Genomic DNA, 16,579 nt, shown 5'->3' on the forward strand with positions numbered 1-16,579 from the left:
TTTTTTTCTATCAATGTTATCTGTGGGCTTGTGAACAATACTCAATGCTCTTCCTTCGAATCAGAGAAAGACATTCTGGTATTCTATTATAAGCTACCTGAGGTGAGCATGGTCTCTTTAGCATGAGGCTGATGTTATCTCATAATGCAGTTATCACACAGGTGCAAAGAGTTGTGTAGGGTCTCAGTCCCGGTGGACACTTATTCCAGCCATGTTTCAGCCCAGCCATGTTGTTTGCGGTAGCTGTGAGGGGCACAGCCTGGCTCTTAAGCCTGGCTACGCAATTGCGCTATCATATTGCAGTTGCTGTGCAAATAATTGCACTTTTTTTGAATTCCAAATGTTACAAACTGTATCGGGTGTTTTATTGAATCAAACCTATTGCAATGGTTAGCAAATTGCTATCAAACTTTCCCAATTGTGTAATGTTTCTACAAATTGAAACTGGTAAATCTTTAATTTGAAGGATGTGGACTAGGCCTCTATTGAAAGATTGTTTTAATGTCCTACTCTGAACGAGAGACATTAACAGGACTCAATTGCAAACAATATTTAGATCACAATTTTTGTCCAGACTTGTTGGCTTAATACAACACGTTTATTTTGTTGTGAAACTTGGTTTGCAACAATGTAATATTTGGTTTGAAAAAGCCTTTTGCCCTCACAGGTTTTGCATTAATCAAGATGCGTTTATTTCGATAGCAGTATGTTTTGAGTATAAGATTTGTCGAGTTGTTGTTGTCTGAAGGCAGATTACTTTAGTGCAAGGAATTGTAAAAAATGATTATGGACCAGCCTTGGTACATTCTGGTCCTCAAAGTTACATTCCTCATTGTGGTTGAAATGCCTGAAAAAGTACCCGGTGCATTTGCAATTTGCCAGTCTAGCCGAGACACCTGTTGCATTACTCATAATGGCCCACTGTCAATAGCAGGACTCTTCTTGTTTCTGCTCGAGCTGAATTTGTCATTTCCAAACCGGTTCTTGGCTACGAGACCATAAGAGGGTTTTGTTTCTTATATATCTATATCCAAATTGATAGTGTGCCTGTGTGGGTTTTGTGTATACGTGCGTTTTACGTTTGCCTAAAAAAAACAATTATGTGAGCTTTTGTGGAGATAGTCGAATGCTGTTGTCTTAGCTGTTGAAACCAATACTTGTTTTATTAACTTATCTGCGGTCGCCCCTCCAATGGCTTCATGTGTGCTAAATAAATGGGGGTTTAGCGATGAAAGGGAACCCCAGGGAGGACATTCGATTGCTTCAACATGGAGAGCGTGGCATCTCATTCCCTTAACCACCAACACTATTTGGCGTCTTTTGACTCAACAAAAACGAATAACGACATTCTTCCTTCACTGTTGCATCGGTTTTTAGATTAAACAAATGGGGCTGATTGTGGCGATTGCCTGTCTGCTCCAGGCATGGTCCCCCTGTGTTTAGTGGTCATGCTGGACTTAGGCTGGCAAACACGACAACATGAACCCTAATTTATCATTTACTCTTGAAACAGCTTGGCCCAAATCTTTCCCTTTTAGTGTGAGAATGGCTTTTACACCTCCTGCTGTAAAACTGTTAATGGAAGTTCCATGTTGGCTCTCAACACTTAAGGTCACAGTAATATCCTGAGGTTGGTTATAATGGAACCCAGCTACAGACTCTACTATCACTTTGCCCTTAAGAGTATTGACTCAGATGGGAATTGTTGGTCCTTTGAGACTTGACGGGTAATGATGAATGTGGTTTAGGGGGAAATGCCCATTTCCTGGCCTGGTGTTGCATTGTTGGTCCCATTGCCAACTTGACATCTTTAGTTTTTTATTATGACGCAGATTAGTGCGTCATATCGAGGAAAGGCGTAGGTCTAGTCGCAGTGAGTAGTACTAGTGTTATCATATTTTGAGAACTGCCCGTTAGTCATACTGGTCCCAGTTAATTGATTTGCTCCATTACTATGCCTGTTGATGTACAACCTGTTTATCCAGTCATGTGTAAAACTGGGTAAAAAGCACCATGCACATGTTGCAGTTCTTTCATTGAAATGATCTGCTTGGCTGCACGTTCCTCAGAGAAGGAATGTATAATTAGTTGTTGAGGAAGTCATTCCTAGTCGCAGGCTTCTGCCACCATCGGGTTTTACATCCTCGCCAGTTCAAATGTTTTGACTAGATGCTTTTAACACCATTGTGGGTGTCTTAAGTGGTCCTAGACACTAGTATGTTGAGGTCAGCAGGAGTGTGTAGCGGGCGCGGCTTCAGTTCCTCACCCAGCCACGGACACGCACCCCAGCCTCCACTGCTGCCTATATTACGTCACAAGGGCCACACTTTAGATGGACCAGGCCCACTACGGGACTTCTATTGGTCCCGCCTCTTGTCCGTTCAGATGGTATACATCCCGTGATGTGACATAGCTCCAGAGCTACCCTTGGGGTCACGCGCACGCAGTAGCGTACAGCCCCGCGTTCGGTATGTGTCGCAGGTGAAAGCGGCCTCGTCTCGAACCCAGCACGCTGTTCCCAACAGCTAGCAACTGAAGCTGTCGTTGTTGTGTCTCTCTCTCACCCCCCCTCTCTTTCTGTCTCTTTCTCTTGGTAATTTTAGCCTGACCTCTGTGTCATTGTTATTCTGGCCGTCAGGGCCGATGTTAATGTGGTGTAATCTCTGTTGGTGAGTTGGCTCGTGTCTACGTGCTGACCTGTGTCTGTGATTCTCTCGATAGCAACATGAACCGTGAGGACCGGAATGTGCTCCGAATGAAAGAAAGAGAAAGGCGCAATCAAGAGATCCAGCAAGGCGGAGGAGAGGCCTTCCCAGCCAATTCCCCTCTCTTTCCTGAACCCTATAAAGTTGTAAGTTTGCTCTGTTGATTTCTTTCTTTTAATTTTTTGTCTTTTTTTTTTGTGTCATTTTGTCCTACTTTCCTTTTCGCTATTCTCTAGCCCTCTTCATCTGTACAATTGATCCCCTAAGTTGTAGGTACCAGGATAGAACATCCAGTGTTACTGAATATAGGCCAAAAAACAGACCAGGATGCAGTTAGGTCACCTGTTAAACATGGTATTTTTGGAGGATTGGTTTTACTGCTGTAGGACAATATTAGTGGTTTTTTTTGTACTAATCTGCTACAGCAGGAGGTAAGTGCTGGTGCTATTTTCAGAAGGCCCGTGTTTCTTAGTAATTTGCACCACACCCCAATTTGCCCCTCACACCCTCTCCCTCCACCATGAGTCAGCCCCTCTCCCGGCTCGAACCTTACGGCTGCTCGTGCCGTCTGTATTGTTGTTAAAGCGCTGTCCCAGCCGTCCACAACAAAGCTGGGTTCATGGTGTGAGTCCCCCCACTGCACCCCCCCTCCCCCCTCTGAATGTCTCTGTGGCCCAGCCTCTATAGGGAACAGGGTGGACACCGCCCTCCCTCTCGCTCTGCCAGGGATTGATAATACAACAGAGAAGATAAAACAGTAATCAACTGCTCCACCAAGTGTGAAAGACTATCAAATTAAAGAAAGTAGCAAATTACATGAGAAAATCAATAGATGTTACTGTACTACTATGCTACTGTTTTTTTTTTTTTGCACTTTACTGCGATTCCAAGCCATTGCCTCTTACCATTGTGCCATTTACAAGAAGATTTTTCCTGCTTGTATGTCTCGTACATGGAAGACAAATGATCGACTCTCGAGCAGTTGATGTTACATGTTTTTTGATGTATTTATTAGGGCTGGGCAAATTTAAAAGTTTTAATCGCAAAGTATTGGTGAGTTAACTGGCGACTAACCACACTTTTTAATTTATGTTTTAAATCCACTCCAAATATGGTTAAATGAGATTATCAAATAGAATGACACATTATCATTCATACCAAATGTACTTGATAAGCAGCAACTAGACCAAGTGATCTTGAGGGAGTTTTATTGACTCACTCAATGTGGGTTGAATATGAACGGAACACCACCGATTTGGGAATTGTAAACCGGCTGTCTCTTAATGCAATTGTAATCAGTAGGTCACATACTGCAAGTGTAATTGAATGTAAGTAAGTGGAACAAGAAACAAAAATGATTTCTGATATGAATGTTTACATTCTGTGGGCAAAATCAAAGAAGAAAGAGAACGGGCGTTAATGCCTCAATTTGTATTAATTACTTTAAATTAAGTAAGGGATAATGTATTGAATGCCGGTCATTATCGGGAAAATAAGCCCCGACATGGCGAACCCCACACCGGCGCGAAGCTGAGGTGTCTTGCTTCACCCTGAAGGGGCTTTTTTTCCGATAATGAACGGCGACGTTCTATACATTATCCCGCTTATTACGTGGCTACTTGCCAAAACGCAAAAATAAGTTCACACGGTGTGTCTTTTTACAATTTATTTGTTACCTGCATTTGTAGAGACGTTGACGTTCCTTAGCAACCGAGTACGCTGGGGTTGATAAGTTACCGGACTACTTGCGGAATGAACGAAAGACGGCAATAAATCCACTTTCCTTGACAGCGGTCATTATATGCCTTGCAACGGTGAATTATCAAAAAATTATTCACCGCCGGAAGTTGTGAAGGCCCATGCAAGTGAATGGAGCGTTCCACAGCATTGAGAAGCGCTGTGTAATAAGATAGCGTAACTTGCCCAGCCATATTTTTTTTATTTACGTTGACTATAGACTGCACTTCACCACTTCACCGACTGTGTATTGGGCTTTTCGTTTGTGCTCAGTAAAAAAGTAATGTATTTTTTTTTCTTTTAAGCGTAAAGCTAACAATAATTCCAGAGTGTTGGTGGTTAGGTTGCACCGGGCCAAATATCTTTGAAACCCCACTGCACTTCATCGGAGCGTAAAGGTAGCTTATTTATTCGTCAAAGTGCATGGCAGTAACTGGAATGAAGGGACGAGTGGGTTATCTATTTGATACTAATGAATGAAGTACATGCATCATGAAGTAGAAGGGCTCTCCAGAGGTTCTGGGTTGATCATTTGCAGCAGCAAATTATCATTTGTTTATCATTTTCCTATCCAAGCAGTTCATTGTTGACCAGGCACACGTCTTGCAGTGAGTCTTGTTTTCAATGGGTGACTATCAACATCTTGAGCGTGGTTCCTCCCTCGGTCTACTGTGTTGCAAGGCCCTCCTCCCTGGCATTACTAGTGACATGCGGGCCTGCTAGCCCGAGTCTTCCTGCCCTGGTCCCTGTAATTGTAAAGCGGATTTGTGTCCGTGGCGCAGCTCTAATTCTTGCCACTAACCAGATTTGTGCAGAGCTCAGTGGCTCCTCTCCTTAGCCAGAGCCAGTCATCAGAGGCTGTGCGGGGAATGCGTCCTGACAGGCTGGGAATGTAAAGGGATCAGAGGTGAGGGTTGTGATGAGGCCCGCTTGTTTTGTCCCACAACAAAGTGAAAGGTATGAAAAGCAGCCTTCGAGTGCACGTGTGCGTAGTGGGAGGCACGTCTTCGAAAGTGCCCCAGTTACTTTTTTTCTCTTTGCTTCATTGGTCGCTTTGCGAGAGACTAAACCTTTCTTTAACTTTGCAGCTGAAAAACAACTAGAAATCATTGGTTGCTTCTAATGGGGGTATGAGTCTGCAGCAGTCAGTATTTTATTTTCTTTCTTCTGTCATGCTTCACTAAATTCAAGTATGCTGTGTTCTGCTTTCATGGCCATGTGTGCACCCGCTCGGCTGCAGCTGCACTTTGATTGATGTAGATCAGCAGTGTGTAGTGTAGTAAGTGCATTTATTTTTATTATTCAATCTAGATATATTTCCCAAAAATGACTGGATCTTTGCTTAGGTCTTATGTAACTGTTCTGGGGTTGTACCTTGGCCACCACCGTAACCTACATGTTGAAGATATGATAAGCCAACAGCATATGTGTTTTGATAGATATTGTAACATCTACTTAATTTCTGGCAATGCAGGCAATTACTCTCAACTTTAAAGGAGTATCTGCTTATCAAGAGGTATTTTATAAAGCCACTTCTGCAACACTCCAACAACACTGCAAAACACTATGCTAAAACCATTAGACTATATCCCTATACTCAATATACACCAGGGAGGGTTGTCTTACTAACACGCCGTGACCTGATTCCATTACCACACACAACCACCATGGCACTGCACCCTTATTTCTCCAGAGATGCCAAAAGGACAGAGCCGGTCGTACCGGTAGAGGAGTGAGCGTGTTACAAGGTAGCTTCCTGCAGCAGAGCAGATAACAAATAGTCCAGGCTTCCTCTGCGTGACTCTGAAACCCAAGGTCACTCTCGGGCCTCTTTGTGAACCCAGATCCTCTCAGCAGAGCTCTTGCCTCCTTCCACGGGCAGCTGGCGAACCGCGCAGCCCAAGCCGACGGTGTGATTGATTTAACCTTATTTATTTTTGGTGGAACTTTGAAAAATCGTGTATCTCTCCTCATATATTATTCCCGCCACCACCTATAGGCAGATTCTAACTGATATTTTGGCTTGCTTGGATCGTACTCCATGTACGATGCACTAAGCGATTGTCTAGTCGATCATATATTTTGCAAGTGTAAAGCTTTATCACCGCTATAAGGATAGACTTTTCATTTTACCCTTGTTTAGTAATAGTTATGGATGCTCAGTCTTTTGCAAAGCCCATATTTCTGCATTATAGGCCTTGGAAATGCAATCAAGTCTGTACATTTACTAAAGGATGGTCATTAACCTGGTGTAAACACTGATCAGGCTCTGACCCGTTTTTGTTTGTGTTCTCCCTTTCTTCTCGTTCCTTCACTCATCATTCTATCCATTGTCTTTTCTTCCTCCTCTTGACCCCTCATCTCGTGTATCCTACTCCCTTTCTCTCACCCTTCATCCTTTACTACCACTTCTTCTTCTTGTTTCTTCCTGCTCTCCCTGTCCCCCTGTCTCTCTCTCTCTCTCTCTCTCTCTGCAGTCCTGCAAGGAAGATAAACTGTCCAGCCGTATTCAGAGCATGCTGGGTAATTACGACGAGATGAAAGAACCCATCGGTGGAGACACTATGCCAAAGCTTGGCGGCAAACCTTCCAGCACTACCACTTCGTCCGAGGAGAAATCCAGCCAGGCGCTGTTCGGCAGCGACCAGCGCAGCAGCGGCAATAACAACGGCAGCGGCGGCAGCAACAGCAACAGCAGCAGCAGCAGCAGCAGCAACAACAGCCAGGGCAGCAAGTGGACCCCCGTGGGGCCCGCAGCCGGCTCGTCCTCGTCCCAGTCCCAGAAGCGCTCCGGCCTCCAGGGCAGCCACAGTAGCCAGCGGGGCGGCAGCCAGAGACACGGCGGCGAGAAGAAGTCCAGCAAGCACAGCAGCGGGGAACACTCCAAGTCCCACACGTCCAGCCCGGCCAAGGGCTCCCTGAGCTCCACGGCCGGCGGCAGCAGCAGCAGCAGCGGCGGAGGAGGCGGCGGGGGCCACTCGCGGACCTCCATGTCCGACCAGCACCACGGCAAGGAGCAGCGCTACCGCAAGTCCCCCAGAGACAGAGAGGCCAACTGGGACTCGCCCTCGCGCGTCCACTCGTCCTTCCCAAGCGGCCCGCACTCGGGCCAGGCCTTCCCCCCGTCCCTCATGTCCAAGCCGGGCTCCATGCAGCAGAAGCCCACGGCATACGTACGGCCCATGGACGGCCAGGAGACGGCAGAGCCCAAGAGCTCACAGGGGGAGAGCTACAGCGGGCAGTCTCACAGCGGCACCATGGGCGAGATGAAGTCCAACGGCAAGGCGGCGCTCTCCAAGCTCAAGATCCCCTCTCAGCCGGTTGAGGTGAGGCCCCTCTGGAGCATCATGGGAGTTGTAGCTGGGGCATGAGTTGATGCTCCTCCAAGCACTGTGAAACCACTGAACTGAAACATGTCATGAATGGGGGGGAAAAGAGGCGACAAGTGTAGATTGAGCTTAAAACATTGAACTGAACGCAAAGTTAATTTTTGATATTGCAGATGTTATGAACATGGGTACCATAGATTTAGGCATGATTAGCTGTCCAATGGAAATGGGACTTTGGTTACTGATTGTAAAGAGAATAAAAAGACACTGCTGTGACAGAGAATATGAAAGAGATTTACAGGGCTTTTTCAGAGGTTTATCTGCAAGCAGCCAAAGCAAAAATCAATGATGGTGTCATGATGGCCTACTTCGTCTTGGCCAGGTTACGAGCACTCCCAGCGGTGTCTTTAGACATGGTGTAGTACATGATACAGCAATGCCCGTCCCTTATGGAAACCTACTGGTCTTCAGGCTTTCAAAACTGAAATGCTTGAAATGCTTCCAAGAATGAATCAAGCTGCTGTATCAGCGACATTGATAAAATAATGTGCATTATAATAACCAAATACACCAGTTTATAGGGGCTGCTGTAGGTAAGATTTGAGAGTTGGGCAAAGAACAAGGTTGTGATTAACCATGGGAAAGTCAAAATAATAATTACTATAGTTGGATCTATTAAGAGATCTACAACTAAAAACTTTTGTTGAGAAAGTAAAGAAAGTAATCTTAGGTCTACTGTTAACTGAAAGGCAGAAACGATGACGTTCAACCTGGCAAAAAAGCAGCTTTCCCTGGGCGGGATCCAGCCGTTAACACCTCCAGGCCCACGCTCACTGGGACCGCTGAGTCTGCTGTTTGCTCCCCACTTAAGATGGCTTTATGGCCAAGCGGTTATTGCTGACTTTGTGTGCTTTAAGACATTAGCGTACAAAAAGACATGAATCACAACAGGGAGGAATTACGCAGACTCCCTCTGGGGCTGGTGGAAACGACCCTCTCCAGTGGTTATCACTGGTGCTTTTCACTGTTCCACAACATCGACTGGTGCCGCGTTTGTTGTACCCTCAAACACATCAATCACACGTACTTGAAAGTAATAATCAGGCAATCGCTTTTACGTTCTTTATTGAAGGGAGACGTGAATACGTTCTGCATTCAAACAGAAATGACCCGCCGTCTCCACCAAGATCGCACACTGTTCTCAAAGATGAATGATATAGAAAATGGTCAATTATAATGGCCTGTATTATAGTAGGCTAAGAGTAGCCCATCTTGTCTTGTCAAATCTAATGCAGATGCTCCCATGCGTACATTGTGGTCGTATAGTGAAAGTTGTTGTCAGAGGCGGTGGGTCTTTCAGCGGTGGCCTCGCCTATGGACAGCTGTTTGTACACCGGGGCTGATGGAGTGACTCACACCTCTCATAACGGAGGTTCACCTGTCGCGCCGTGCTGTGTGACAATGCTGTAATGTTTCTTTATGTCCACAGGGCGCCGGGGACGCCAACTGCGTGGATGAAATTTTAAAGGTAACCCCGATGTTTTCCTACATGTTTAAGTCCACTACCATGAATCCTCTGTTTTTAGAGTGTCAGAGAGTTCAACGGGGTCCATACGATTGCGTTCCTTATTTTTTTCCCCTCATTTGACTCTTTACCCCCCCCACACACTTGTCGCAGGAAATGACTCAGTCGTGGCCACCGCCGCTCACAGCCATCCACACTCCCTGCAAGACTGAGCCGTCCAAGTTTCCATTCCCCACGAAGGTCAGCATCCCAGCACAGCACCCAGCCACGCTTCCCCCCCCTTCCGAGCCCCTCTCTTGGGCTTTCATCCAGCAGGGCTTCACGGCCTGTCTTGTTGCCAAACAAGTATCGAAAAAGAACGATGATAAAGTCAGTTTAGGGGCACGACTTTGTTATTGGGTCCCGAAAAGGTCTAGCCCTCTCCCCCAATGAAACTACGCTGGAGCGATTTGGTGTTTGGATTCTGAAATCTGATTTATAATCAGTCACGTAACCAAATACCTGACAACATCACCGGGTTTCCAGGGTTATACTGTGCATGCAAGCTCTAGTGCTTCTCATGAAGGAAGGGATTGGCTGTACACAATGTTTTTCTTGGAAGCCCTAATAATATTACAAGGATGTAGCTGAACTCCTTGATTCTAATTGGCTGATATTAAATGTTGGTATCAGTTGTGTGGTACCTTTTTTTTAATTTGTAATGTATTTTTCCTCTTGTTGTAGGACTCTCAGCACACTGGCTTCCCTGGGGGACACAGTAAGTATCTCCCACACCAAATGTTCAGTCTTATTTATGTGCAATGAATTAGTGTTCTACTTATCGTCTTTGTATAGTTCTATTTGATTCTAATCTCCGCACGCACGCTCTCTGCAATCGATTTTAAATAGGCTGTTGGAATAGTTAATTAATTAATGGAATAGTTATTACTACAAGTTAGTCAACTTGTCATGGGCGGTTGAATCTGAACGGGTGCTGCATCAGGGTCCTAGTGCTCATTCTGTTCCTGTGCTTCCAGAGCGGTGCAGAGATGCGTCCAAGAGCTCCAGCAGTCACCAAGCCAAAGTGTGTGAGGACCAGCCCAAGTAAGAGACTCATCCCAAAGCCCCTGTTGGGTTTACGCCTCCTTTCTGATACACAACCCCATGCATGCATGTACTCACACAACATGTGTAGTATGCTTTTTATTCTTTTTTTTTGGTAAGACTTGGTAGAAGAACACACTTGAGCAGTAGAAACGTTGACTTCATCCACGCCCCCCCCTATGTTAGGAAAGGCCATCCAAACTAAACACTAGTGCGCTGCAATGTAAACCTCTTTAAATTGGCTTAAACACCCGTTTCACCCTGGTTTAGTATGCTGGAGGATGACTTGAAACTCAGCAGCAGTGAGGACAGCGATGGGGAACAGGACTCTGCCAAAAACACTTCCAGGAACACGTCTAACAGGTAGCAATAGGCTCTGATCGATACCTACAGACAGCGTTCCCAGAACCTCCTTCACCTGATGATATGCATACCAAAAAAATACCTCACACACACTTTACTCGGAATCAACTGTGAGGCCGGTGATTGGTCCATTTGTATACTTTGCATTTGTTTAATATTCATATTTTCTATTTATAGAAAGACATGCCTGTCATGAGGATTTAAACCATAGAAATTTTACGAATGAGAAAATCTGTGAATAATAAAGTATGATCTAGCGATGGCTCATCCTGTGTGACCACCTGTTGAGTGACCTCCTTGGGGTTCCCCCCCCCCCTCCTCCCATCCCCACAGCAACAACAGCAACAACAGCGAGGGAGCGGACCCCTCCAGGGACGACTCCAGCAGCCGCAGCGGCTCGGACAGCAGCTCGGGCTCGGACAGCGAGAGCGAGAGCAGCTCCACGGACAGCGAGGCCAACGAGCCCCCCCGGCCCGCCTCCCCCGAGGTACGCCCGCCGCTCACTACCACACAGGGGGACCGCACCTAGGGGGGGGGGGGTGCAGAGCCCAGACCCCCAGAGCCCACCGTCCACCTAGAACCACACAGCTAAGGGGACGGAGAGCCCAGTCTCACAGGGTGCAGGCTCCCATACCCAGGGCCCTCTGTCCACCTAGGCCTTGTGAACCAAGGCATGGCTCGGTCAACCATCCTTAAAGGGGACGTATAGATGAGCAACGTTGACTTCAGTCCACTGGGTAGGCCGGTAGACTGATCTATCCAGCGCAGATCTAGGTGGCCACGCCCACTAGTGATGTCATATGGGGCAGATTTTCGAAACGGCTTGTTGGGCTAATCGCACTCACACCTGGTGGTATAATAACTCCCTCTGCCTGGGGTTAAGGAGACTGCCAGGGTGTTTATTGATGCATTTAGTAATGCTAAATGCCTATGGACTATTTAAGAAAAATTTAGACAGTTTTATTTTTTGGTCTGCTCTCGTGTAAACTTAGTGAGGCTGTGTCTCCGGTTACTGACATTCTCTTGTACCCTTCCGGAGAATATCATTCCCTGAGCTGCGGTCAAACATCAGTAGATGTGGTGGACACCAGCCCCCCTAACCTGTACCTCCCCCCTCCCCCCTCCAGCCCACGCAACACATGGCCAACAAGTGGCAGCTGGACAACTGGTTCAAGAAGGCCAAGCAGTTCTCCCCGGCGTCCCCGGTGGACGGCGCCAACGGGCCCACCAAGTACAAGAAGGAGGGCCGGGACGCCAGCTCGGGCCGCAGCTACGGCGGCCAGGGCGGCTCCAAGGACCCCGGCGCGCCCATGCCCGGCCGGGACCTGCGGCCGCAGCAGAAGGGGGCGGAGACGTCCCGCGGCCGGCAGAAGTCCCCGGCCCAGAGCGACGGGGGCGGGCCGCCGCCGCGGCGCACGGTGGGGAAGAAGCAGCCCAAGAAGTCGGAGAAGCCGCCGGTGGTGGAGGAGCCCAAAGGCGGGCTGAGGGTGGAGAGCGAGCCGGCGCCGGAGATCCCGCCGCACCGGCCCAAGGCCGCCACCAAGGGCTCCCGGAAGCCCAGCATCAAGAAGGAGCCCAAGTCCTCCCCCAGGCCCACGGCGGCGGCCAGCGCCGCCACCACCACCACCACCAGCAGCAGCACCACCACCACCACCCCCGCCTCGGCAACCGCCGCCGCCGCCGCCGTGGCCGGCCCCGCAGCCGGAGCCGCCGCCGCCGCCGCCACGGACAAACGCAAGGCCAAGGCGCCCACCAAGACGTCCCAGAAGTCCCGGGAGTTTGTGGAGACGGAGTCGTCGTCGTCGGACTCTGAGGAGAACGACAGCATCCCGTCGTCGTCGCAGACGCCAAAGTACTCGGAGAGCATCCGCACGCCCGTCCTCATGTTCTCGCCGCTGGAGGAGAAGGGCCTGCTGTCGCCGCTCAGCGACCCTGAGGAGCACTACCTGGCGCGACCGCCCCCCCAGCAGGCGCTCTTGGTGAAGATAGGTACGCTAGCCGCCGCCGCCGCCGCCGCGGCTTTTGGATTTGTCTGACCTTTTGTTGGCCTTTTCTTCATCGGGAGGATAAGCTATTTTTTGCCTTTCACGAAATACAAAGCACCATTTTTAACAGTCAGAGTCATTACATTAAGGTTTATGGGTGGTTAAAGTCGCAACTAGTTTGGCTTTCTCCCCCTTTTCCTTTTATTTAGATCATATTCCTGTGATATTGAGTTTGGACGATAGAATGGGTCTCAAAAGTACTCAATGTCCTCATTGTATGGCGTCGCAGTAGCATTCAGAGCAGTAAACGATAGCATTGAATTATCGCCCACTCCTATCCATCACTATGACAGTGGTTCTGGTATCTCTGGTTCCTCCCCACCTGACCTGGCGGTGTGCGTTTCCCCCCCCCCCCCCCCCCAGACCTGAGCCTGCTAACCAGGATACCCGGGCTCCCGTACAAGGAACCGGCCGAGATCAAGGTGGAGAGGGACGACTCGCTGGACCGCGACGGGAAGGAGTTCAGCAAGCAGAGCTCGGGGAAGAACTCCAGCAAGGGCAAGAGGAAACACAAGGTATGACCCACGGCGGGGCGTCTGGGCCGTTGGTCCGTACGTCATGGCTCTCACCGGGTTGACCCCAGCTCTCGGCTGGCTAGAAGTCACTGTGTGTTACGGAAGCTTCCCTAAGCCCTGGTGTTTTCATTCCGAGTAAAGTGGGAAAAGGTCTCAGCGTTCAGTGACCAACCAGTGTTGTGTTGACACCCTTGATTTGGAAGTTGATTTAAGGGACTTTCCCCGGGGTGGAGTAGTGAATCGTTGTGGTTTTTCGTGTTTTACGACGGCATATTGCCGCAGTAGCTACGCCAAATGTTTCGACACCATTTTGTAAATGGTGAGTAGCAAATGAAAGTAACAAAAACAATATGCTTACCGTAATTGAGATGAAAGCAAACTGAGATAATAACCCACCCCAAAAAATAAACATTGTACATTAGCTAGTACATCTTAACTGAAAGGATCACACAAAGCAGTTGCCATTTTATTCCTTTCCTTTTGGCACATATTCCTCTGCCTAACAATGTCTCTCTCTCGCTCTCGCTCTCTCTTCCCCCCCTTCATGTGGCCTTAGAACGATGACGACGGTACAAAGCCTGACATCAAGAGGTCCAAGCAAGAAGAGAAGTCTCAGTCACACCATAAAAACAGCTGTAAAGAGTGAGTTTGCTTCAGCTGTCTTTTTGCAACGAGTAGCTGGTCGATCCCTTACACGTAACGCTGACTCATGGTTTACCAGTCGGAAGTGGTGCAATATTGTGACACATCTCGAAAATATAGCGTGTGCATGCGTGCAAGCAGAGCATTTCAAATGCTGCTCCAAAATGACCTTGTAAACTTCTCTGCGGAGAGTGCTCTAATGACCCACTAATGGTCTAAATATAGAGGAGAGTACCCCAACAATGACATGGCCCATTTAGGCGGATAAATATAAAAATAACTGCTACCACATTTTTTCACTTCGACTGTATGCGATATGAGGGGATCTACAAAGGTCGTTAAAATGGTGAATTTATTACAGTGTGTAATCAATTTAGTCTACTGATGTTAGTGAGCCACGAAACACCATAGATGTGTACATAAGCATCTGAATTGTGGAATAACCAATGCCACCTACCTAGGGGGCTTGTATTGGGCTGCTCCAGACACAGGACGCAGAGTGGGGATGTTGAATCCGGTTTATTGTAAAGTTGGTAGGTAGTGATGCATGGCCTGGTGCTCCATGGGGCGCCTGGTGATGGCTGGTTTAACCCGTGCACACTGATTATTCAATGTACAGGTGTGCAGCCCCAGAGTCCCATCAAATCTAGGCCAACACGTCGTTTCACTCTATCAGATCATATTTGTTTCGACCAATGATGTTGCTAGAGTCATGGATCTATAGGCGCATATTTTGTTATCACAAAATCAGCCCGCAGTAGTCAACTGGAAATGAAAGTGTGTTAATGGTTTCAAACCATCACCATGCAGACGGGCCACTATAAAAATCCCCTAATCCTAAAAGCTTCATCGAGCCATGCACGCCGATTTCTCTTCAGTAGAATATCTCCGTAACCAAACGGGAGACCAAGCACAACTTGGCCCTTGTTGTTAGCACTCTAACAACACGTTACCGTTGCTGCTCTCCCCCCTAGGTCGAAGAGGTCTGTGGAGAAGAAGGAGGAGCCCGTGCCCTCGCCCTCAATCTCGGGCCCTCAGCGGACCCCCAAGGCGGAGCACCACAGCCGAAAGAGGACCATGAGCCAGTCGTCCACCTCGCTGTCCAGCGGCGCCGGCAGTGGCAAGGAGGGCAGCCACGGCCCCAAGGGCACCTCCAAGCACCGCAAGGGAGAGGACAAGGGGCGAGGCGCGCGCGACGGCAAGGTGTGTGTCAGGAGGGGACTGATGGGTCAGGAGGGGACTGATGGGTCAGGAGGGGACTGATGGGTCAGGAGGGTGCTGATGACTGCAGGCTGAACATGGGCTGGTTGGGTTGAAGTGTAACGACTTTATAGTTTCTACCTGGGAGAGGGAGGAAGAGAGCACCCTAATAAAACCACAGAGTGGGCCTGTGTAAGAGGTACGATGAGAAGATCCATTTGGATTTGAAGTGATGTATCGTTGTTCAAAAACAGATTTGTGGAGCACATTGGCCACAACCTAAGAGTGGAACAAAGTGCGGCTCCAGAAGTACCGCAGGGTTTAAACACCGTTTTATTATCATGAACTGGTGCGTTGATCCCCCATGAGGGCGGAAAGGCATATTGTATAGCATAGGAGGGCAGCGTGACCTCGTGGCCCCTTGCCAGAGGCTATAAACATGATCCAGGGGCGGCCTGGATCGTAATGTGTCCAGGCAAGTATTCTGCACCATTATCCTGTAGCTTACGTGCGGGGCGGAAATAGTGGGGCGTGCAGGGCGATCGGGGGATGTTTGTGTGTCCGTACCGACGGGTGTGATGGAGAGAGAGAGGCCCGCGGTTGGTGTTGCTGAAATACCCACAGAGTAGCTCTGCTCTCTCTCACCTCCAAGCCCCCGCGAGCCAATGCTTTTACTCTTTCATCCCGTATCGCCTCCCAGTTGACACAGAAAATACGCTCTTCAGACCCACCCCCCCCATCCCTACCTCTCTCTCCAGGACAAACCGTCCAAGGGCTGTGACAACCTGCTGGCCGTGCAGCCGCTCTCCACCGACGGCTCCGAGTCCCAGAGGTCCAAGCTGCTGTTTGAGGACAGGTAAGAGGAGCCTCTGCCGCCACTGATGCCCCCCTCCCCTTCTCCACCCTCCCCCCCCAGCCACTGCTTCAGCAGGTCACGAGCAGCTGCTGCACGGATTAAGGAGGCTACCGTTTGATGCTTTAGTGTGTCTGCAACACATACGCACGCGCGCACACACACACACACACACACATACACATACACATACACATACACATACACAGAGAGTGAGACGAGATGGGGATTTAAGTTAACCTTAAGGAAGTTACTGGGGGGATGAATGCCATCCTCCCTCATCATCACGCAGAACCATTATGCTTCTGATACGCGTGTAACGACCTGCACGTTCAAATCCAAACCATTGTATTGTTATCCAAACAGTGTTTGGTATTATCCAGTTTGCCTGACTGATTTGTGTGTTTTTCTGACTGATTCCATAAAACAGTAATCCCACTTATTTCTTGTCCTGTTTCATTGATTACACGTTCTTTTATAGTCTTCCTTTACATCTAGACGTGTCTCGACGTTTAACTGGCCCAAACTAAACTCTCTAATGCTCTGTATTGACATGCTGTCTGGGCTTTTCTTAGAATCACA

The 16,579-nt window shown here is 48.4% G+C and overlaps 1 protein-coding gene across 6 annotated transcripts in view; it reads left to right on the forward strand.

Annotated features, from left to right (window-relative positions):
• aff4 (AF4/FMR2 family, member 4) overlaps positions 1-16,579 on the forward strand; it is a 35,144-nt gene that overhangs the window by 9,091 nt on the left and 9,474 nt on the right. For 3 of the 6 annotated variants that reach the window (XM_056594408.1, XM_056594406.1, XM_056594407.1), the window contains exons 2-14: positions 2,722-2,851; positions 6,920-7,768; positions 9,261-9,299; positions 9,450-9,536; positions 10,020-10,053; positions 10,313-10,379; positions 10,650-10,742; positions 11,076-11,229; positions 11,870-12,731; positions 13,151-13,302; positions 13,859-13,944; positions 14,919-15,147; positions 15,870-16,000. In XM_056594408.1, coding sequence (XP_056450383.1) covers positions 2,726-2,851; positions 6,920-7,768; positions 9,261-9,299; positions 9,450-9,536; positions 10,020-10,053; positions 10,313-10,379; positions 10,650-10,742; positions 11,076-11,229; positions 11,870-12,731; positions 13,151-13,302; positions 13,859-13,944; positions 14,919-15,147; positions 15,870-16,000 — 2,909 coding nt within the window. In that variant the 5' untranslated portion in view covers positions 2,722-2,725. The remainder of the gene's footprint in view (positions 1-2,721; positions 2,852-6,919; positions 7,769-9,260; positions 9,300-9,449; positions 9,537-10,019; positions 10,054-10,312; positions 10,380-10,649; positions 10,743-11,075; positions 11,230-11,869; positions 12,732-13,150; positions 13,303-13,858; positions 13,945-14,918; positions 15,148-15,869; positions 16,001-16,579) is intronic. The other 3 variants (XM_056594409.1, XM_056594410.1, XM_056594411.1) reach the window with 2 other exon arrangements.

Source organism: Gadus chalcogrammus, chromosome 7, assembly GCF_026213295.1.
Source record: "Gadus chalcogrammus isolate NIFS_2021 chromosome 7, NIFS_Gcha_1.0, whole genome shotgun sequence".
Classification (NCBI taxonomy): domain Eukaryota; kingdom Metazoa; phylum Chordata; class Actinopteri; order Gadiformes; family Gadidae; genus Gadus; species Gadus chalcogrammus.